The sequence below is a fragment of the Alligator mississippiensis genome, chromosome 3 (genome assembly GCF_030867095.1).
Source record: "Alligator mississippiensis isolate rAllMis1 chromosome 3, rAllMis1, whole genome shotgun sequence".
NCBI lineage: Eukaryota > Metazoa > Chordata > Crocodylia > Alligatoridae > Alligator > Alligator mississippiensis.
Genome location: NC_081826.1, coordinates 2241476 through 2265177, shown reverse-complemented (window position 1 = coordinate 2265177; position 23702 = coordinate 2241476). Strand labels below are relative to the sequence as shown.

At 50.4% G+C, this 23702-nt stretch overlaps 1 protein-coding gene across 3 annotated transcripts; it reads right to left on the bottom strand.

Moving 5' to 3' along the window:
* Window positions 1-214: 214 nt before the first annotated feature.
* On the bottom strand, window positions 215-22564 carry EEF1D (eukaryotic translation elongation factor 1 delta). Of its 3 annotated transcripts, XM_019481842.2 has the most exons (9): window positions 21303-22564; window positions 18093-18216; window positions 16061-16132; window positions 7432-7503; window positions 5967-6066; window positions 5631-5734; window positions 3630-3902; window positions 1297-1491; window positions 215-311 (listed from the first exon to the last, which is right to left on the bottom strand). In XM_019481842.2, exons 1-9 carry the CDS (start codon window positions 22562-22564, stop codon window positions 273-275), a joined length of 2241 nt encoding a protein of 746 aa, XP_019337387.2. In that variant the 3' UTR covers window positions 215-272. The 3 variants fall into 3 exon arrangements, with proteins under 3 accessions (XP_019337387.2, XP_019337388.2, XP_019337389.2); XM_019481843.2 differs by lacking the exon at window positions 7432-7503; XM_019481844.2 differs by lacking the exons at window positions 7432-7503; window positions 16061-16132.
* Between the last annotated feature and the right edge of the window lie 1138 nt (window positions 22565-23702).

Below are 23702 nucleotides of genomic sequence, written 5' to 3'. Positions count from 1 at the left end.
TTTTAACTGAAGTGTTGTACACCCGGTCTCAGGTGAGAGAGGAAATGGATCCCCAACCAGTGCTAGGGTGAAATAGAGAATTAAAATGGAGGTACGGGACACAAATATCTGCTTTTTGTATATGCCACAGCTGCTTCCTCTGGCTTCTGTGAGGTTTCAGAGGACCGCTGTGATGCCGGCACCTTCTCGCACAAGGAAACACACCCACGCCATCTGCACTCGAAACCTTGATCTTTATTCGTGCCGGTTTCAGAAAGGATAAAGGTTTGCTCTTAGATCTTGTTGAAAGCAGCAATGTCGACGCTCTGGACCTGCAACACAACAAGAAACGCTGATGGAGACCCGAGAGCAGGCGGGCAGAAAGCAAGCTGGCCGGGGTGAATGCTGAACGGACGGCACGCGTCTTAATCGAATCGTCCAACATGCTCCCAACAGAACTGTTTTGCCTTCACCGAGTCAGGAATTTACCTGCCCTGGAAAGGGGCGTATCCTGACAGTAGCATTAGCTCCAGAGCTGCCAGATACTGCGCAAACGGATAAAAGGCAACGGTTCCCAACACAGAAAGTTTATAAACCAAAACAGTCTCCCAAAGCATTCTGCAGAAAGGAGCACGTCCTCACTACTGAGAAGAGTCCCGGGCCAGGCTGCAAGCTGGGGGTGATGCACGCTCCCTTCTGGCCACAGAAGACCCCCAGGGATGTTAAATGGTGATGATTTCACACAGACCACAGGTCAGAGACGGACTTTACAAAGCAGACTGACTTGATTTGTCAGTGCCCTATCGCCCAGTGGGAAAACAGCTCATTTCTGCCTTCTAGCTCCTTCCTGCGTCCCTATCTGCTTACGTTTCCTGTTTGCAGCACGGTTCCTTCCCTTCCCCACTCACCTCTGCTAGGAACTTCGCCCCTACCCCTTTGGCCAAAGCAGTCAGCAATTTAAATGTCACATTTAAAACTTTACAGCTAATGTCCCACTGGGACCAACGAGGGAGCCCGCTGGTCCCAGAGCAGCTGTTTCCAGCAGTCTCGAACAACCAGGAACTGCACCAATTAATCATGAAAACTGACCCTTTGGATTCAGCCGCTATTATAAGAGCAGGGGGTGACCTGATGAACAAGGTGGCATAGGGCTGGGCCCCCATGAAGAGCTGGAGGAAGAGCGCTCTGCAATCACGGGGGCCAAAAACCTCCGTTCTTTCTCAATGAAAATGTAAATCTTGCAGAATGGGAACATGCCACAAACACAGGGCAGGGGCCAAACAATCTCCTGGAGGCCTGGCCCACGGCTTAACTTACATAGTCTTCAAACTTGGTGATCTCCTCCTCCAGTATGTCTGTCCCAACCTTGTCATCTTCCACCACACACTGGATCTGGAGCTTCTTAATGCCGTAGCCGACCGGCACCAGCTTGGAGGCTCCCCACACCAGGCCGTCCATCTGAACGGAGCGCACGCACTCCTCCATTTTCGCCATGTCCGTTTCGTCATCCCACTGAAAAGGCAAACACAGAGAACCGAGCAGGCTTACCCACAGCTCCGAGGCGGACTTGGGACGCACGGCATACCCGCGCTGCCAAAACGGTAACCTGGACTGGCCACCCTGAACTTGCTGCCGTCGATTCAAGTGGCAGCGAAGTTAGAAGAACTTGGGCATTACTCTGGTTTGCAACTGAGGCGCAACCTCAGCCTCCCTACAAACTTGAGCTGAGTTCACAGCCAGCCTCTGCTTCCTTGCTAGGTGATCCAGAATGAGCCAGCTGGAGAAGCCTGCTTCTCCACCGCAGACATGGGCACGGCGATGTGCGCTTCAAGCCTGCACAGACTCGGCAACAAGGGCACTGCAAAGGGCTCCGAGCTGGGAAGCAGTCGAGACGGGAGACTGGACTCCACAGGACCCGGCAGAGAACGAGGCTGCCAAATGAAAGCGTCAGCTCTGCTTGCACCACGGTGCTGGCGTGCTGGGCCAGGCTCTGGCCGAGCGGCTTCCCCATTTGCCATTACAGTTGTAGCGCAGGCATTGCCATGGTGCCGCAGCACGCCAGGTGGCACTACCGTCCTCGTGGCGAATCCCATGCGGTTTGAGGGAGAGCAAAGCTCAGGTGCCCCCCGTGCCCACCCACGCTGATCCTCGGGCCTTTCCACCCGAGGGTCCCAGTTCTGCTTGCTGTCCCTGGGTTGCAGAGCAGAGGCTGCTGGGTTTTTCCCCAGGCTTCTGGGATTTTTGCTGGCTGGGAAGGAATCTTTTCCCCTCCTGTTGCTACATGCAGTGGAAAGGGGCTTTGTTTTCTTGCCTTGCTCAGAGGTGCTGGGTGCTATTACAGCCCGGACTGGGATAGAGACCGGGCTGTGCCAATGCCCCTGCTGGGACTAGGACAGCTAGAGGGGCTCGCGCCTCTGCTCAGGGTCCGACCGATGCCGTATTTGGGATCAAGAAGGAATTTTACCCCATGGTCAAACTGGTATGGATTGACGTGGGGGAGGAGGGGGGTGGGCCCTCTTCCTTGTATCCCTCAAGTTCATTTTAACAACCCTTGCAGCAGACGGACAGCCCTCATCCTCCTGCTTTACCCCGGCAGGTTGCAGTGCCTTTCTGATGTCTTTGGGCAATATGCCCTGTAGTTGTGCTGGATAAGGACTTGAATGGGATGGTTTGGATAGGGCTGACCCCGTCTCCAGCAGGGGGGTGAACTGGATTAGTGGTTCTCAACCTTTTTTGTACCAGAGCCCACTTGTAAAACATCAGGGGCTAGTCCCAACCCAATGCCCCTCACTCCCAACCCGCTGTCCCCCATGTGTGGGGTAGGGTGTGGGTGTGTGGGGCACAGGGAAGCCCCAAGCAGCCCTTCGCAGGGACTCCACCAGCCTGCAAGGGACAAGACACAGTTCCCCACGTTTGTCTCCTTTAAAGGAGAATCCATTTTTCAAGTTTGTTCGTGACCCTTTCATATATTCTTGCGACCCGCTTTTGGGTCACGACCCACAGACTGAGAACTGCTGAAGTAGATGACTTCCGGACCTCCTGCCAGCTCATCTCGTCTCTGCCAACCCTCTCCTTTGCCCAAAGCCAGGCCAAGTGGAGTCTTCCCCCCAGAGGAATCATCTCCAGGGTCAGACTACGCAAGAAGCAAGACCAAAACTGCAGCAGGGCAGCGCTGTAACTTGGAGGACCCTGTTCTTGGAGGGACAACACTTCTCCCCCGCAGGGCCTCAGCTCCCCAAATCTAGCTTTCAGCAGCGTATATGTGGTAAAACACTCTCCTGCTCGCATATCTATGTTGGTAGAGTCTCTGCTTGATGGACTTGAGCTCATATTCAGGGTATTTATCAGCTTCTGCTTCAGCAGGTGCCAGTTAGCTCTTCAAGAGAAGAGCAATAGTTCAGAGCAGGATGTGTAGCCCATGGGGAGCCACGTGATCTCCGACTGCCACCTTTACAACAGAGCAGCAGCAGCTCCCATCAGCAACAGATCCCGTTGTGCTACAATCACCCTGCAATTCGGTGAGCCAGACCATCTCTGCTCGGCAGCTGCTGCCCACCCGTAATACCCCGATTCCCACTACGTCACTAACAGCTTCAGTATGAGCACCCTGTTTTGGGGCCAAAACATCTGCTGTGTAAGGATGCACTTACAGGCTTGACATCCAGGAGGATGGAAGACTTGGCAATGAGACCCGGCTTCTTGGATTTCTTTTCTGCATACTGGCGCAGTCGCTCTTCCCGGACCATGGCAGCCTCCTGGTCTTCCTCTTCATCATCGCTGCCAAAGAGGTCGATGTCATCATCGTCCTCATCCTCATCAGCAGCAGCGGGCTCAGCAGTTTTCCTTGCAGGTGGTGCAGAAGGCAGCTCCACTTTCTTGGAGGAAACAGACAGTGGTTCCACCTTCTTCATGGGGGTGACATGCTGTGGGGAGCAGGGTGGGAGGGGAAAGTTGAGGAGCGAAGCAAAGCCACAAAAACTCTCTTCCCTTCACATCTAGTCCAACCCCTGCTCCAAGCAGGACCAGCCCCAACTACATCATCCAAGCCAAGGCTTTGTCTGCCTGGGTCTTCAACACCTCCAAGGATGGAGTCCACAGCCTCTCTGGGTAACCTGTTCCAATGTTTTACCACCCACCTTTCGAGAAAGTTTTTCCTAGCATCCAACCTCAACTTCTCTTGCTGCAGCCTGAGCCCATTGCTCCTTGTCCTGCCATCTGCCCCCACTAAGAACAGCCCAGCTCCATCCTCTGTGCAGCCCCCCTGCAGGGAGGTGAAGGCTGCTATTACGTCCTCTCGGTCTTCTCTCCTCCAGACTCAGTCAGCCCAGTTCCCTCAGCCTCTCCTCACCAGTCCTGTCCCCCAACCCCACAACCATTTTCACTGCCCTCCGCTGGACTCTCTCCAACTTGTCCACATCCTTTCTGTAGTGGGGGCCCACAGCTGGACACAGGACCCCAGATGTGGCCTCCCCAGTGCTGAAGAGGGGAAGAATCGCTGCCCTCCATCTGCTGGCACCGCTCCTACCGATGCAGCCCAGGATGCCGGTCACCTTCTTGGCACCAAGGGCACTGTTCACTCATAATGAGTCACAGGCTGCCTCAGTCGCATGCTGTGATGTCAGGCATTACTAGAAGAGGCTCCATTACTGTGTCTTTGGGAGCGACATAGGAATTTTTGTACTCTACAAAGTGGAACAGTTAGTTTGATGCATCCTACAACCTGGAGCAAAGGTGAACAGACAGGGGCAAGACACTCAGCTCTCAGAGATGCTGTCCCTGATGAGGGAAAAGACACAGCACAAGCCATGTACAGTGTCTGCAGCAGGTAGAGCAGGCGGCACTAGACACTTGCCAGGCCCCACTGATTTCAACATTAAGAGCAGTTTTTAAGGCAATTTAATGTGAAAGCTCATTAATGTGGGAACAGACAGCTTAGCTTCTGGCACCTTATTAGTGCTTGTTACTTTTATAGATATGTCCTTCCACCTCTGCTCAGCTCTTCATACCTCCTGAAGCTTACTCCAAGCAAGTGCTGGATCCAGCATGCAGCCATGTGCAGCACATGTCCCGGGCCCAGCGCATGGGGCAGTCTGGCATGCATCATACGTGGGTCAACTTGCAACCTAGGGGCAGCACCAGCACTCCATGCGCCAGGTCCAGCTCACAGGCCACATCTTGGACACCCTGGGATAAGGATCAACTGCCCACCTGCACAGCAGGCAGATCTGTGGCAAGCAAACAAGCCTGTCTTCCACTGCTTAGAGTACAATACAATGAGAAGGGCTGTAGAAACACCCCCTCTGCCTATCTTCTGCAGTGCTACTTGCTATATATTCAGTGTGTACCAAGAAACTTTGGGATTTCATAGCATGTTCCTATTTATACATGCCAGGGTAGTCACCTGCGTTAGCTTCACAGGCTTTGATGCACCTATGCTGATTTACTCCAGATGGGAATCCACCCTATTCATCCCCAAGTGGGCTTTAGAGCAGGAATACCCCTGCCCTGCCTGTGCCATTGCAAGTGCAGCTAAGGAGGGTTTTGCTGTCCATGCCTCGTGATCCCTCTGCAAGCATTCCCCTTTCCCTTCAGTGGCCTGAAGGACTCTAAACGGAGCTGGCACCTTGCAGGCACCCAGAGGTGGGGTTTACCTGGGTTGGTAGTGGTGCTGAGGACTGGTGAGAAGTAGAGCTTCTTTCTAGGGTGCTCAGGCGACTTTCCAGCTTGGAGATAGCGTGCTGGAGATCTGCAACAACTAGAGAGGAGAGAAAGACCGTCTGACTGGGTCAAGCTCTGATGCTTTGGTCAGGACAGGATGAGTTTGCTTTCAACCCAAAGTGCACTCCTTCACCCACAGGGTGATGCTCCCCGCAGTGTTAGTAAAGCCCCCATCATCTGCGAGGCTCCAGCTGGTAGCACAGAGGATGCATGCACTGCTGTCAGCCCGAATCAGATGCGCGCTCTCGTTGGAAGCCGCCCTCACTTACCGCTGCGAAGGTTTCTGTTTTCTAACTCCAGGCTGGAAATCCGGGAGATGAGCTCACTTTGGTCACCGCTGGGGCCAGCGGCAGAGGTTGTGCTTGCACTCTGCAACAAGGAAAAATGAAGTGAAAAAATGGAGCCCGGTCACACGCTCGCAGTTCTCAGACTCGTGTGCCCGGGGGCAGGCGTGACACCGGAGACAAAGAACTGGCACTTCTCTTCTCGAGCTTTTTAATGGCAACAGACGACCCAGGTAAGTACCAAGGTGCGAACTGCACTTCTCCAGCTCCAGGTGGAGCCGAGTCGGGCTGGAACCATGTTAACATGTCACTTGAGCATCTTTCAAAGCATTTTACAGCGATCAGCTACCTGGAAACATTCCCGTGGGCAAGGCAGACTGTCTTGTGTTAGAGACACGGAAATTGAGGTGTAAAGCATTGAACCGACTCCCCCAAAAAATCAGACAGCAAGTCATAGGGGGAGAGCAATTCAAATCAAGGGACCCCAAGAGATTTTCTCCCCCAGTCCTTGCCCTGGCCACTACCTAATGCTTCCCTTAAAACAATTTAAGCTGACAAGAGCTGGAGGAAGAAGGTATTTCATATTTTGGTACCATTTTCAAACCAGCTGGGTTTAACAGATATGCATTTTTCACAAGCCATTATCTGTGCCTCTGCTTAGTCAAGGACAGAAAATAAAACCAGTCGTTAAACTCTGTTTGGATTTGCTAATACTGAAGTTTACAAGTCCGGAGAGCACCACGCTCATTGGGGTGTCGCTTTCGGGGATCGGTGTCTCCATTCAGAGCTCAACGGTGGCAAAAGGAGTGTGGGTAGCAGGGAAAGCGCCCGTCATTCTGCAATACCCCTGCCTAGAGTTGTGTCCAGGACACCGCGGAGGGCCTGGTAGGACCGAGTGCTTTCAGCCCCTGGGATGGCCCTGCTGTAGCTTAGACCCCACAAGCACCTATGCCTGGCAGGGGTCAGAGAAGGATGGATTACTGTCAAGGCAGCATGCTCACTCTTGGGGGAAGGCAGGGGCAGAGAAGAGCACTCTCTCTTTCAGACAGTCCCTTCCAGCTAGAACACGAACACAGGCGCTCACTTTCGAGGAGGCCAAGAAACTGGGCCAGAAGCTACGACTTACCACCACGCTCCAAGGTGCAAGGGCTAGCAGGCAGGTATTTCAGGGAAACACCCGACTCCTGAATGGTGACAAGGGGCAGCAAGTTGGCACAAGTGCCAGAAGCCAAGTCGCATAAAAAGCACTAATCCCGCAGACGTGGACGCGTGGTCTCGAGCTCAGGTGTGCAGCTGCCCCCCCTCGGTGAACCTTTGGTACTTTAGCCACGTGCTCTGACCACCTGCCTACGGACAGACGGCAGAGAGAATGCATGCTGGTCTAGTCCGAACACGAGCTGCTCTTCCCTGCACACACAACCAGGTTTCATCCATCTGCACGGAGACTTACAGTTGGGCGACCTGACTGCCTCTTGCGGCGGGCGGGTGACGCTTCTTTGTGGCTATCCAGACCTGTCTTGTGCTGGAAAGGGGGGGAAGGTTTGGGAGTGTTTAGCAGACACAAGAAGTGGAAAGGGCTGAAAGCATGTTGCTCGTGCTGGGGCAGGTGTGTGCATGCGGGAAAACCATTCTCAGCCTCCTTGGCCAAACACACCATCCTACGAACCGCAAACACCAAACTGGGCAGGGCAGGAACACAGCCCCGCCGTAAAGCCTCCTGAATTGCCGTGCTAGGAATACAGCAGATCTAAGGCAGTGGTTCTCAACCTCGTTAGGCTCAAGGTCCCCCTCATTAGACTCAGGGCCTCACTCAGGAAACGCCAGCTCTTCTGCTTCACTTGTCGTTTGACCACGGGGAAGTAACAGAACAATTCTTCAGTGCAAATCGCGCCGAAAGACCACAACAGATCAGAGGGTTTCTGATCACGTCAATTCCTGTTTGAAACCTCTGGGTTTATCTTGTGAATCAGTGTAGGTGCAACCCGTGCTAATACTGCCTGGCTGTGAATCCCTGTACTAAGCGGGAGCTCTGCTTTCTGCTTAGCTCACCCAAGCACTGCGGGAGAGAACAGGAGACCCTGCCCCTGATTAGCACTGGGCCTCCAGGCCTTTTCCCATGCGGAAAAATGAACGGAAGCACGTTATATAAATGCTTGGGATGAATACATTACGCAGCGCCTGGCATTTTCTAAGCACTATGCAAGGCAGGTAATTAACTGTCATGCCTGCTGTGCCCCCACATCATCACTGGGCCAAATAACAAGGGGGACAACACCCAAGGTTCATTCACCTGCAGCTCTACCAGTGTCATACACACCACCCCTGGCTTACGGTGCCTGTCTGCTGTCTACATCGGACAGACACGGCGATCTCAGCACGTGAGGATGAATGAGCAGTGATCTGACATCAGCTGCAGAAAGACACAAAAGCCTGGGAGAAAACACCTGAACCTCCCTGCATGCTGCATCGCTGACCTCCGCACTGCCGATGATCGGGTGAGGTCCCTTCCAGCCACACATTGCTGTGAATCTGCGTGCTGTTCTCAGGCAGAAAAAAAAAAAAAAAAAAAAAAAAATGTAAAAACCAGTTTGCACAGGAAACTGGAACAAGAAACCATCCGCAGACTGGGCTGTGTTCAGTGAGGTTTAAACAGGGATCTTATCCCAATACCGAGATTAGCCCAGGGCTTCTTTGCTCGTCTGCCTCCTCCCCCTGCCTTCCCACCTACCCAACGATCGGATGCTCTTCTCCGTGCTATCTTTTCACGGCATCAGGTGCAATGAACTTGTGTTCATAAAGCTTGAGCTCACTTTGCAGAACATCTTTCCTGGGAGCTGCCTCCTCACGTGCTCTGTGGCAGTGAAATCTGCTGCAGAATTCACATCAGGCGCCAGATCCGTATGCCTGAATCACAGAGACATCCCTCTCTCTTACGGGTACTAAAAAACCCCTTAGAGACAGGAATCAGACACAAGCCACTGAAGTGCAGTTAATTGTGAGCACTTGGGACAAGAAAAATCAACAGGGCAGAGCTTGCCCCTTCGCCTCAAGCAGTTAAATCTGGAGCCTTATGATAGCACTGGAAATTATTTCACTTCCCGTCTTCCTAGCAGAACTATCCAGCTATTGCAACACAGCTCCACCAGGCCTCTTGGGGGGAAAACCTACTGAGACGAGAGAGTAGGGCTGGAAGAAAAAAAAAAATACCCAATCCAAAAAGGTTTAGATACACATCAGCACCGACAGCTTAAACAGGACTTTGACATGCCAAAATTTACATGCATGGTCCTTACTGAAGGGCAACCACAGTCTAACAAATATCAAGACTGTGGAGCATCCGAGAGGAGTCTTGTGGTTGCAGATTCTGATGATTTAAGTGACACAAAACCCTGCTGCCAATGTTCTGTAACCCGATGGTGCTGTATGCTAGAGCATGGCTGCTTCACGCCAACAGACGTGTGCCCAGCTATACACCTCTTTAATGCTAGAGCAACTTCTAACAGGCCTGTCCCCAACTCTTCAAAGGAAAAAATTAAAAAGCCACTCACGTGCACACATGCTTGCATGCATGCAGCATGTATATGCATGTGCACACACACACACACACACACACACACACACACGAGCAATGCACTAAGGAACTAACATTTCTCAAGGCAGTGTAAAAACATCAAAAAGTAGGTGCAATCTAGGGAACTCATTAAGGACCTGAGCTTTAAACCCAGTGCTTCACAACACAGCAAATTCATTTCTGCTCCCCATATGTAAATTCACAGAGTTGTTACTAGAACATTGTTGACATTTAGTACGCCGTATGGCCTACCCAAATGGCACGTCCTGAAAAGTGGCTGGGATGGATGCACCCTCAGCAAGTCTGCAGATGACACCAAGCTGGGGGGAGTAGTAGATATGCTGGAGGGTAGGGCTAGGATTCACAGGGACCTTGACAAATTGGAGGACTGGACCAAAAGAAATCTCCTGAGGTTCAACAAGGACAAGTGCAAAGTCCTGTACTGAGGAGCAGCAATCCCATGCACCGGTGCAGGCTGGGGGTGACAGCCTGGGTGGCAGCTCTGCAGAAAAGGACCTGGGGGGACAAGGGACAAGAAGCTGAACAGGAGCCAGCAGTGTGCCTTTGGTGCCAGGAAAGCTAACGGCACCCGGAGCAGCATTGGTAGGAGCAGTGCCGGCAGATGGAGGGCAGTGATTCTTCTCTCTATTCAGCACTGGGGAGGCCACATCTGGAGTCCTGTGTCCAGCTGTGGGCCCCACTACAGAAAGGATGTGGACACATTGGAGAGAGTCCAGTGGAGGGCAACGGCAATGGTTGTGGGGCTGGGGGACAGGACTGGTGAGGAGAGGCTGAGGGAACTGGGCTGATTGAGTCTGGAGAAGAGAAGACCGAGGGGGATTGAATAGCAGCCTTCACCTCCCTGCAGGGGGGCTGCAAAGAGGATGGAACTGGGCTGTGCTCAGTGGGAGCAGATGACAGGACAAGGAGCAATGAGCTCAAGCTGCAGCAAGGGAAGTTGAGGTTGGACACATGGAAAAATTAACACTAGGAGGGTGCTGAAGCACAGGAACAGGCTTCCTGGAGAGGTGATGGACTCTCCATCCTTGCAGGTTTTGAAGACCCAGGTAGACAAAGCCTTGGCTGGGATGATGTAGTTGGAGCTGGTCCTGCTTGGAGCAGGGGGTTGGACTAGATGTGACTTCCTGAGGTCCCTTCACACCCTCATTTTCTACGGATCTGTGCGCTCTCCCCCCCATTTGTAGCATCTAAAAAGAAGGGGATTCACTACAAGGCTGGGAATGGGAAGCCATAGCACTCAGAGCAGTCTAATCACCAGGGAGACTGATTTTGCTTTCCAGAGCCGGAGTGGTGGGCTACGTGTGTGGAAGGGGCCGGGCGCAGCTACCTCCAAGTCCAGGACCAAGCAACGGAGACAGAAGCAGCACCTCTGCGGGCTCCCGTTTCTGTTAAGTGATCGCTCTGCAGGGATCCAGAAACCAGAAGGAAGTGGCTGTTGTGAGGATGATGGGCAGTTCACATTTTAAAACCCACTTCTACTTCTTTAACTGAGTAGTCTCATTTCCATAACGGACTTACTCAAGTCACTGTTTCATGGTTCTCAGCTTTGGCTTCCTTCCCCAAGCTGCCGAAGGCTTTTTTGTGCCCAAAAGCTTGTCTAACCACCTCTCAACTATATTCAGTTGGTCCAACAATACGTATTGCCCCCAACCACTAGCTTCCCGGAAAAGGGGACGTTCCAGATTTTTAGGGACAACGCCTGCTAATTATCTAAAGTACTTTTAGTCTCATGTAAAATCAAGTGTTCTTTCTCTCTCTTTTGACTAGATGCCAAGAGAAAGCTGAACATGAAAAAACCCAAAGGCTGGTGAATTCAGCTTAGATAAGATGCTGAAACAGAAAGGTTTCGGTTCCCACAGCACTGTCCACTTGGGTCACAGCAGGCCCAGTATTTTATGGCTGGCTTTCTGCAATGTTTAAGATGGCTAAACCTTAATGTTCAGTGAGTTTAACAGTCTTCATCTGAGCAGCGCCCGGGATAAACGCGCTAGACAGCGCTGTTGTTTGCCTATTAAAATTCTGCAAGGCAGACATCCGGCAGACGCCCCACATACCGCATAGGCACCATCCTCCAGGCAAGTGAAACCACGGGAAGTCAGCCTGTTTGTGTCTGCAGAAACGCAGAATCCAGCCCATTAGCTGCACCACAGACTCCTTAACTTCTGGCTCCTCCTAGCTTCAAAAGTATATTCCGGTGCAAATGCTAAGGAGTTTAGGAGACATCTTGCTGGACAAAACACCCCCTCTGCTCACAATCCCAAGAACAGGGACAGTGTGGTGGCCCTTTGCTTGCAGGCTCTGGCTGCTGCAGCAGGGGAAAGCCAGGCAGGAAACCAGACTGAAAGTGCAGACATGCAAAATTAAGATGGAAAATGAGATTCTAAACAGCTCTGTGCATCTCAAAACCAAAGACTCACTTGGTATTACCCTGAGAAACACACAGGTAATCCAGGAGTGTAACCGGGCCATCTTTGGTGTTGCACAACTGTCCATTTATGAACAGTTGTAACTGCACAGACATAGGTAATCCTAAAAGGTGGGGAGCAAAGGCAGCAGCTATGCTACAGGCACTCTGTGGCCAGACAGTATCCCAAGATACCTCAATACTCCACCTAATTCATGAGCAACTGCACGAAAGGGTGCAAGTATGGGAAAGGGCTGGGAGCTCCCCGATTGTCTCAGACCTCAGAACAAAGAGCAAGCAGCACCAGCTAGTGGAGAATGGAAACGATGCGGCTTAAAATCCACTGCAGCAGTTTTGACCCGAGTTTCTCCCCATGGTGTGTCTGACCCAGCTGGATGGCGCAAACCCAGGACCTGGTGCTTGCTCCCTGAATACTGGGGAGCCTCCAAGCTCTGGGAACAGTCCAGGTTTGTGTAAGCTGTGCAGTGGAGAAGTGTAAGAACTAGGCCAGGCATTCACTCAAAGGAGGGCAGCCTAATCCAGCCGTATCCGATTCCCTGCCTACCTCGCTCATATTTCTGAGTGCTCTTGCGAGGGGGGGGGGATACCTGTACAGACACAAGCAGCGATTTGTCCAGTGTCATAAAGGAGGCCCAAGGCAGAGCAGGGAATAGAGCAGAGGGCCTCAGTGTGCCAGTCCAGAGCCCACCCTACAGAGAAGGGACTAGCGCAGGACTCTGTTCAAAGCTCAGTCAGGACGTATCCAACCTCACGCAAGGTACTGCAGCCCTCTGTCAAATCTCTTGCACTATTCAGGACTCCATACACGCTAGCTGTCATGTGCCATTGCACACACACATTAGAAGGATGCAAGAGGAAAACACGTTAGTATCACACCAAGAGGCTGAAATGGATGGTTATGTGGCAGAGATGACCATGCAAAGCAGAATGAAAGGTATGTGCAAATGTTTCTGGCATCAGCTTCTTTTTTCTTTAAACCGCCTTTCAAGAGATCTGCTCTATTAGCCACGAATCCTTGCAAGTTTTGCCTCAAAATGTTAATAGGCAGCAATGCCAAACTGCAGATCCATGAAACACAACCAGAGAGAGCTAGAAACAAGGAAGAATTTTCTCTTTTCCTATCTGTCCTTAGCTACAGCAAGGATGACTCTACTTCCGTGTACAAGTCTCACACTTTTAGGGGCAAAGGAGGAAGAATATCTCAGATACCAAGCACAAAAACCCAAAGTAAATCTACAGATCGGGCTACACAGCAGTATATCACACATCCTTACAGCAGCCATCCATTAATAACGAGGTTTCCGAAGCAGGAGTGAAAGCAGGGACTCTGATATTTCAAACCAGTTTCTCTTCCCAAGTACCTGAGAACAAAAAGCCCATAATTCATACTCCTTAGTATGCCCCAGCAAAGAAGGTGGCTAGCAGCTACTGATGCTCCTTAGGATACACCGTGAATGCACAAGTGCTTTGCAGTACAAATGCCGCTGCCCTGCCTGCTCTAGAGCTCTTACGAACCAAGGCAGGGTGAGATCAATACCAGACCCCAAATAAGCAGGAGGAAGAGGTCATCAACGCCACAAAGCTGGCTGGATAAGCGTTACGCAGCTGGGAGGTTTGCCGTGTTATATGGAGCCTCTGGAGCAGCTGTGTGGTGAGATTACACAGTCTTCCTCTTGTCAGTGGCCGTGTCACCATGTGCATTTATGCCGGCATAAATTTACTGCGTGCTAAATTACTGCACAGTAAGTGGGAACAGGCCAGCATCTACACATGCAGACGTTAAAATGCATCAGTGCTGTGTAAGGACTAACTTGGGACTAAAGCTAGCCCTGAGTTAGTCCACAACACAGTGTTACTGCACAATAAAGGCATTTACATGTGCGTTCCTGTGCAGTAACTAATCCGGTGTAAATTTGATACCTGCATCATGCGGGTATCAAGTTTCCACTCAAGTTGGCATAAATCACCATATTTACTGTGCAGTACAGGCATGCACATGTAGATGCGTGCCCATACTGCGCAGTAACTTCAGTTACTGCACGGTAAATGCACATGTGTAGACATGCCCGGTGAGCGCTATAGTGCAATCTCTTTTTCCAAGTGTGTTTTGCACCCCTCGCTGTCTTCCCTGCAGGACTCTCAGGCTCTAAGACCGGGCTTTGGGAATCCTCCCAGAGATTCCCACTGCCCGAGGTCTTCCTAACCAGAGTAGCTCTAAAATCCCAAACACTGAGATTTCCACAGAGAACATCAAACACAACACAGGACCAACCGGAATCGGAAGAATCAACATCCTGAATATCAGGATATTCAACTGCCCTTCGAGCAGAGCTGCAAGTTCCACTTATCAGGCAAGGTTGGACTCAAGGTTGTGTGTCCAGCCCTATGACCAGCAAGGGGTACAGAGGCAAGAGAGATACAATTCAGGGTGCTTGAGAAGGGGCATTTGATCTCCATCACAAAAGCAGCCTCAATTCAACTCCTTATTCCTATCTGGAAGGCTCTCCAATCTTGTCCAGCTTGCTGAGTGAGTTCTTCACAGCCCAGGACCTTTCAATCCAACATGGATGTTTGACTTGGGTCTCAACATTTGTATGGAAAACCTGAGCACATTAAATACTTACTAGTTATTCGAGTCAGAGCCCCCTCCCACCCCGCCCCACCCCTGCTAGTGACTGGAGTGTCCAACACGCTTTACCAAAGAAGGGCCCAGCAGCAGCACTTCAGTCAATGGCAATACATTTTTCCCTAGGTACCCCCTTCTTCATTAGGACTTCAAACCAATGTTAGCATCCTCTTTGTTCCCCTTTTTCCTAATTCCCACACCCACGACTTGCTTCCAAGACCAACTTAGAAAGCAAACACACCACCACATTTTCACTTCCTATTGTGCCCGCTGGCTTTACAAATGCCAGCTGAGTGCAGGGTGGCTCAGAGAAGGTGCACGGGTGGGTCTCAATTCCTGCATCACTGAAGCCTGTGGCTGAAAGGGAAGTTACAAAACGGAACACATGAGGTGGGGACCAAGAGAAAAGCAATTGCACCCATCCCACCTGCTCAAGATACATGGGCTGTAATTAATCTGCTAAGCGACATAATTTTATGTTCTATATAAATAGCCAGCTTCCTTCCACCAGAGGAATTACTATACTCAGATAGCATATTGGCCTAGCAAGCCAGACACTTCTTCTAGTACCTCACAATGGAGGTACTAAATTTAATGCGCATTAGCAAAAGCACATTAATGAACATGTAGATGCACTCTGTGTGTAGCTGACATTTTCAGCCCTGCTTTCCAGATGAAACAGGCACACAGATTGCTTTGGGGAGAGCCTTCATTTCCTACCCTCTCAAGACTACCCTTCCTTTCCCTGACAAGCCAGGTCCAGGATCTAAAAGTTTTTGTCCGAATAACCACAGTGCTTAAAACTAGACAGCAGCCTTGCAACACATTGATTGTACATATGCAGCAAAATGACTCCAGGAGAAGGCAAGATTTCCAAAGCCATTTTAACGCGTGTTCAGAGTCAAAGCTAATAGCCATGCCAAGGTCCCTGGAAGCAGCAAAAGAAAGATGCCAATTTTCTTTGCACATACCCTAAACTGAAAGCAAACAGGAAAGAGGAGGTGGCAGCTCAGTGTACCCCAGGATACCATCATGCGCCAGCGAGACAAAGTGCTATTGTCTCTGGGCTCGCCCTGCAGGGCTGTTCCAACACTAGGCCATTATGTATTAGTTTAGGTTGGTAGGAAAATCGTTCTGCCCCAAGGAAAGTAAAGAAATGCAAAGCTGTTGAAGAAATCACTGAAATTTCACCCTGATCCCCTTAGCTTTTGATTGTCAAGGCATTGTGGTATGGTGAGCAAAAGCAGCATGCATTTCTGGTTAATAAGGAAGTGTTCTTGGTAAGATGGAGCTGGGCTGGTGGTACACAGCACTGCACACCTCGTCTGTCCCCTTTCACTCAAAACAAGAAGCCACACAATCTATGGAGCTCTGAGATGCGCCACAACTAAAAGTGATTGCAGGTAGCCAGCTGGTGAGAGAGCTTGGGTACTCACTCCGGCCAGTGACTTCTGGATATTCTCCCTGGCTCTGGCAATGTCACGTAGGATCGTGCTGGCTCCGTTCTCCTGCAAACAGTGCAGAAAGAACCAAGATTCTTTTAAAAAATACGAGACATGATAAATTGCTGAGGGCAGTTACAGAAAGGGGGGAAAGGCTGAATTCTGTGCAACCATCAACTGAGTTTGAAAAGCCACCTTTGAGAAACATCAGCTGAGAACCAAGACTATAGTCTTGCCAACTACGGACTGCAATGGCTGCAGCTTATTTTTGGGTCCTGTCAGACTATAGCTCCTGTCCAAAGTTTGAGCGCCCACCAGCTATTTGCTTCTCCCTAACATGACTGACAGGTTGGCTCAGCTGCCATTTGGAAAGGAGGCTGGGATTACAGTAGCACACCCTTAGAGCTCTGGTCAGGCAAGCCATTTCCCTTAAATTTATCTGTGAATGCCACGCAAGCGCAAGGCGTCACACTGACAGCCCTGGCGACAGAAGTCTTCTAGTTCTGCCCAGGCAGCAACAGAACAGATTTTCCCCGCTTAGATGCTGAGTCTGCTCCTATGCTGGAAATTCAGCTGCATCCAACCTACTGGACTCTGTGAGGCCACCAACAAGGGCACCAATTATTATAAAGCAGCGGGTTTTACGTTGTGGACCTCTTCCCACTGGAAGCAGACAAAGACCCCCAAACTCATTTCATGCAGGACACAGATAATCTTGGGTCAGCGCAGGTGAGGAAGAGATCTGCACACTTCCAGACTCAAGACAAATGTTATGAAGTTTGCAGATACTTTTCCTTCTGGGGGGAGAGTGCTGTGAAGCACTCAGGTTTTCTGCCAGACAGCTGGATTTCACGTCACTTCTTGCAGGCAGAATCTCACCTCCCCTAAAAGTTCCCCATGAGCCATGTAATAATTTGACCTTTCCCTCCCTGCCACAGGTGACAGAGGTTCGTGCTTTACCCACAGCCTCAGGGCTTTGCACATCTATTGTAGGAACATCGACTCTAAACAAATGCTGCAGAGAGCAGGTGCTACCACTACGCCAGTGAAGCCAGCAGAAAGGCAGCAGAACATGCCTGGAAGCTACTATTAAAGCAATAAGTTTTGTTTATACACCCTACCCTGCTAGTTGCAAAACAGCCATTTAATGTTTCAAGCAGCTTTCCACATAATTAAACCCATATGCAGTTAACAGTCCTTTGTGTTTTAAGAAGGGGTCATTGCCTTGCTGCCATCTACACACTGATCTAATTGAGAGAACAGATTGCACAGGAAGGAAAGCAAGAGCTCCGCGGGCTACTTCATGCTGGGATTAGTGTTTTGATTCCCACCCTCCTGCCCCCGTGCTCATCGCTGCTGTTTGTCAGAGGACTGTCTCACCCTGGGGCCTGCTGGAAAGGGAACGCAGTTTGGTGTCCCTGGTGCTCTACCATCCCTGTGCTGCCTGGGGCCACCCAATTTCCAGCCCTGCCTTGCAAACAGAAGGCTGGTTATTCCTGAGCCTTGACAGAACAGGTAAGTGCCATCGTGAGAATTACAAGTTTCATTCACGTATGCCAATTCCTGGCCTAGCATCCCACGGCACCACCATGCCTGATCTCCGATTTTCAAGCTGGAATGCAAATTGCCTACTATGAACACACGGATCCCACTTGGTGCCTATAACACATCTGAGGAGTGGAAGAGGCAACGGGTTGTAAGCCGTTATCTCTCCACTTCTGCTCCCTATAGTCACTCACTGGATAAGGGCATGTTTCCTTCAGATGTACCACAGGTCACTGAGTTTTGAACCCAGGGATTCATAAACTGCACCTTCTGTTAACGCAGGAGGGTCCCACTAGCAATTCTTTGCCGTCCACAGAACAAGAGGGAACATGGAGGCTGGCTGGGAGAGTCCAAGACGAAAATCCCTTCCAAAACCATCGCTGCCTGGCCTTCAGACACACATACAGCTACGAAGGGTCATTCTTTACAGGCTAATCTTGGACTCCACCACCCTGCAAAAATAACTCCCTCGCTGTCTTACCTGCTGGCATGAAGAGCTGGCAACCGGTCCGTTAATCTGCTCGTAGTATCTCCGCTCAGCATCGTCATACTTGTACTTATCAAACCAGATCTTCTCGTGCATGAGGAAGTTGGCTGCCATTTCTCTGCAGAGAGAGATGGGACAAAATGAAGACATGGGAATATGGGAAGGCAGCGGTTAGCATCCAGTTAGTTGAGAACAGCCCTATTTCCCTGCTTCCCACAGGGCAATACATTTCTGCACAGCCGCTTCCTCTCTGGTGAAAAGCTTTAAGCAAATGGGATCCTATTAGGAAAGCAGGACAATCTAATCGCCTTCCCATCTGCCTGATCTGACCTGCATTTAGTAACAGCACGAAGCAGAGACCGGACACGTTAGTCTGCCCTTCCCTCCCATGAAAACAGCAGCTTCACCAGGATCACGCTAGACACAAATCAGGCAACACAAGGGTTTAAACTGTGTTATTTGTCACAGCTCCCTCGGCCCACGCTCAGAGACCACTGGCCTAAGACACCTGTGCAGACTTGGGCGTGAAGTGAAGGCAGGAGACTAAGCACAACTTGTGCTGCAGACAATACCAAGTACAGAGAACAATACCGCATCCCTTCTCTATGGGGTACAAGCCACATTACCACTGTGTTTTATCCAAATGCGTGCGTTATGGGGAGCAAGTCTAACACCTAACTCTTCAGCATACTCCCATCAGCCCACTGCAACCCTGCCCGCTTCCGAACCAGAACCATGCTGGCTCCAACTATGCTGACACCCTCCCGTGGGCAATGCAAGCCCAGTTCTGGGCAGGACCTTGCTGAGCACGATACAGAGCCACACGGCCCCATCCTGACCGGTAAGCCCACAACAGGACCCCGCACGACCCTAACAAAGGGGATGCCAGCTGAAAGCCTCGTTCCAAATCAGAAAGACAGCACAGTCAGGTATCTATGCAATGACCCTATGGCCATTCAGAAATTAAGTTTATGCTGCTAGGGAAAGCTTCCCCATAGCACTTTTCAAGTCACCCACACTCCCAACTCAACTGGTTCCCAGAGGGGTAGCAGGATGCCTTAACATGGCTGTGACAAGAGGCTAATCCACTATTTTGCACATGGAAACAATGAATTTGGGGGCAAAAGGATTAATTTGCAATGACACCGTTAAACCGCTTTCAAAGGCTGTTTTATATGCCGGAGGAGGATACAGGGCCCACTGCAGGTGGACTGCAAGAGGGCAGTTAATCTCAAGAGAGAGGGCAGATCAGGTGAAGGCAGGAAGAAAAAAGGATTCACAGGAGCGTCTCAGTGAAGTGTCGGCATCTGGCTGCATCAAGAGGAAGGCAACAACTAAGGAGCGGCAGCCAATGCAAGGGGCATCGATTCTATTCTAATGCTGTTGGGTTTTTTGGCAGGCTGTACAATCCTCCGCTCAAAAACTCCAGGCGACTGACTTGTGCTTTGCACTGTACAGCTGTACAAACATCTGTCCCAATACCCACCTGCTCGGAAAAAGCGGAGGCAATCTAAAGAGACCGCTACCATATTCTATCATCCCTTTCCAACATCCGCGTTGCCTCCGCAAGGCTCCTCTGAAATACTGTCCAGATTCACATACCTTCAGGAACCACGCACAATCCTAGCTGTGCACAGGATACTGCATCAGACATTGCACCTTTTGTACCGACACAAAGACTTTATTTCATGGGGAAGAGATGTCCAGATGCACCTTTTCTGGTTTCATCCAGCCCGAGGGAAACTATTCAAACAGCAGGACTCCTCAGGATCAGATCTCCCTTCCAAGAGATCTATGCTCTGAATAATTTAGCACCGCTAAGCTGACTCCTACCTGAGAGCTACAAAGCAAAGTCTACGTATTGGCCCCTGGATGAGTGCGCTGACCAGCTCCAAGTCAGAGAGCAACACGGCCCAGGAAATTAAGAAGAGTTTCAGGTTAAACAAGAAACTCACAATTACGTAAAAGTCAAGTAGAGAATGGGGTGGGGAGCTGAAATGCTGTTCTGCACTCATCTAAAACAAAGGACTTTTAAATATTTCCAGCCTTTGAATAGAAGTCAACTACAGGTTTCCCTCGCCAACCACTGGGGTTGGGTTCCTGAGCCTTGACAGAGCAGGTGGCGACTCAAAGCTGTATACCGTGGCAGCCAAAACAGTATCTGGAATATTAAGCGTGGATACTCAAAACTCTGGCTGGCGAGGAAAACCTGTATTATAATTAGACTCTGTCCAGGACTCATCGCCTTCATTTTTACATGCCTTTCCCTTCCCTGACCCTGTTTTTATTTGCACAGCAGACATCTTTTGATTTCCATGTTGAACAGTATACTAGCTTTCGGATAAAATGACTTAACAGCTGGGCAAAGCCAGCTTCCCCCACAGCCACGCAGAGGGATTGCCTGCTACCTCCAGCGTGAAGCATCGAGTCTAAGATTCGATGCTCCTCGACAGACCGAACACACATAGAGCCACTGAAACGTAGCCATCCCTTGGGTGGAGGTCAGCAAGAAATGTCCAAGACACCCGAGGCCAGGTCCTCCTCTTGTGAAGGGGGCTGTGATATTTTTTAGGAGTCAAGCAAAGGCAAAGGTGGGCCTTCCCCCGCTACCCCCAAGAACAGCTATACAGCAAACTGCCTAAAACTCAGTTTAGCAACCCAAGAAAGACAAAGGGCTGCATCTCTGCTGTTCAGCTTGCAAAGCAAGGGGGAATTGGGCAAGTGGATGAGGGCCAGTGCATGGGACCCAGGGCCATGCGCTCCTAACCCAAGAATTTGTCCCCAGCTGACTTCCTGCCCTGGGGCAGGGGGCTGGATTCAATGATCTTCCGAGGTCCCTTCCAGCCCTAACGTCTATGAAATCTATGAATTTTAATAATAAAATGATGATTTTATCATATCCCCCCTTGACTTCCAGCTCTCTGAAACCTCAACCAAGCTGGCTGACATCTCGGAGCCCATCTATCAAAGGCTAGTACCTACCTAGCTCCCACGGGCACTGAGGGGATTAGCTATTGCAACTCATCACAAAGCTGAATTACTTCACAAAGGATCGTCTCCTCAGTCCCCCTGCCCAAAAAGCATGGCCTGTCTAGGTTAAGGGGGACCTCTGACCCCTCCCCATCTCCTCTATCTGCACATGCTTTCCATCCTGGCCCAGCAATTTTGAGTTGGAAACGTTAACCCAGAACAAGCTTTTCCTACTTAATTTCTGTTGCGGGTGAGCTTGAGGCACCGGGTGCAAGTCGAGACGGTTTGGGTAGCGTGCACTCATGGACCCGCGCTTCCTCCTCTTTGCTCGCCATTCTCGAGGCCTCGGACGCGTAGTATCGTGCCTCGGCACTGTCGTAGGCGGGTTTATTAAGCCACAAAGACTCGCTGTCCTCATGCAGCAGGAACCGGGTTGGGGAAGGTTGTTTGGCATCTCTAGGAAGGGAAGAGTTGGCGGCGATCTCCATGCGTTTGACCCCTGCTCGTTTCCCAATGCTACCGCTTTTCTTATCCTTCCGGCTCTGCTTCAAGGCCTCCGGGCGGCCCCGTTCCTGCGGCCTCACTTTTCCAGGAGGATGCCCATCAAACATGTTCTCGTAGAAGCACTTCTCGGCGTCGTCGTAAAGCGGTTTCTCCAGCCACACCTCCGACATCAAAGCCTGCAGGCTTGACATCAGCGGCTTCCCGTTTACGGACTGGTGTCCAGGACTGGGTAAGTGGCTGACGAAAGAGGCAGCTGGAGCCACATCTGCAGGCAGGCCTGGCGTGGCAGGGGTAGGCAAGGCTGTAACGTAGCCTTCGTCTGGCGTTCTTTGCCCCGTGTTACTAGTGCCGCTGTTCGATCGGAGGTCTAGGAAGTGCGGAGGAACAAAAGACTGAGACCTTTCAACAAACGCTTTCTCGGCATCATCAAAGTCAAACTTGTTGATCCAGATGTCCTGAATGATGTGATGACAAGCAATCAGGCTGCCATGGGTGCAGAGCAAGGCGGCCAGGTTTCTCCTGCCTGTAGAAACTTCCTGGACAGCCTCTGCCCAGGGCGCCAACGCGGACGGCTCAACAGCCAGCTCCGTCTCCGAAGCCGCCCGGCTGAAGTCATCCGCGAGTTTCTTTCTGTACGCGTTTTCAGCACGATCAAAGAAAGGCTTCTCGAACCACACGCGATCGGCTAATAGACCCGTCAGCACAAAGTCTACCTTGGAGACGGAGCTCTTTGCTTTTGGCGAGCGCTTCCTTTTCTTTTGCTTCTTCCCATTTCTGGCTCTTTTCAGGTCTCCTTTCAAGTCGCTCTCCGACGAATCTTCATGGCACACCCCGTTCACCGCCTCCACCTCTACTTCCACTTCCGGGCATCTTTCTGGGGCTGAGGCTGCCAGCGTTGCTTCTCGTTCGTAGTGCAGACGCTCTGCTTCGTCATACTTGTGCTTGTCCACCCAGACCTTTTCGGCTGGGTACGGGAGGTTCCTCATCCTCATCTTCCGAAGAGCGGCAGCATTAAAAGACAAGCACAATCATGTAGTCGCATTGTAACTAAAGCCAACGACATGCACTAGATTTGAAGCCTGACGGTGATCTAAATAAGCCACCCCAAGATCAGGATTCATATACTGAGAAATGGTCCCCCATAATATTTAATTTCCTTTCGCGTAAACATTTTTGCATGAAGGAACTGAGCTCTGTGTGCGTGTTTAATCCAAATGCAAAATGGACTGGATTTTCACTCCTCCCTCACCTACCTTTTTAATCATCTACTTCCAGGTTTATTCCTGCCATACTATAGCTGTAGTAAGCCCTCAAGACATAAAAGCCATGAGCCCTATATGGTTCATAATTTAAAGCACAATTATCAGATTAGACTAAACAATCATTTTATTTTCAGAGTTTTACTGTCTAAGAAAGGTATCCAGGTTATAGTCGTATTGGTCTAGAGGCTAATGAACTGCTGGCAGAGGTGATATCTTTTATTAGATCAACTAGATGTTTGCAAAAACAATTATTTGCAAGCTTTCAGGCACAAGTACCTCCTGTCTAGGAAAGAGGTTTTTTTCCCAAATTGCCATCCGTCAAGTGCCAAGCACACACCAACTGCTGAAACTTCCTTAGCCTGACGAAGGGTTTTTGAACCCGAAAGCTTGCTTAATAACTATTCTCCAACCATTTGGGTTGGTCTAATAAAAGATATCAAATTCACCCAAGGAACCTTGTCTGCCTATGTCCTTAGACCAACACGGCTACAACCTACACCCCTGCAACATACAGACTAGATGATCTTAAATGGGTATTTTTGGAAGGCTTAAAAGACCTTAAAGCCATTACTTCATGTAGGATATACCAAGTATTGTGAACTGCTGCTGTGACACCAGAATTTTTAGAGCATATGGAGATTATTTCCAAATCTGTACAAGGTTATCGGAGATGAAGCAGGTTTATGGGCCCTTTTATATTAAAAACATCTCTCAGTGAGAGATTTAACTGAAAGATCCCCTTTCCCTCAGTGTGCGAGGCTACTGATAGACTGGACTAAAGTTATTTATTAGGACAACAATTCACTGGCTTTTGGGATGCACATGGGAAGCTTAAATATGCTGAACCCAACTCTGACAGTTACTGGAT

Coding starts and splice junctions, on each gene's coding strand:
- EEF1D (XM_019481842.2), bottom strand. CDS start 22,564: ATGAGGATGAGGAACCTCCCGTACCCAGCCGAAAAGGTCTGGGTGGAC. Junction 3,903..5,630: donor CAGCACCACTACCAACCCAG/GTAAACCCCACC, acceptor TGCTCCCCACAG/CATGTCACCCCCATGAAGAA. Junction 312..1,296: donor TCACCAAGTTTGAAGACTAT/GTAAGTTAAGCC, acceptor GTTGTGTTGCAG/GTCCAGAGCGTCGACATTGC.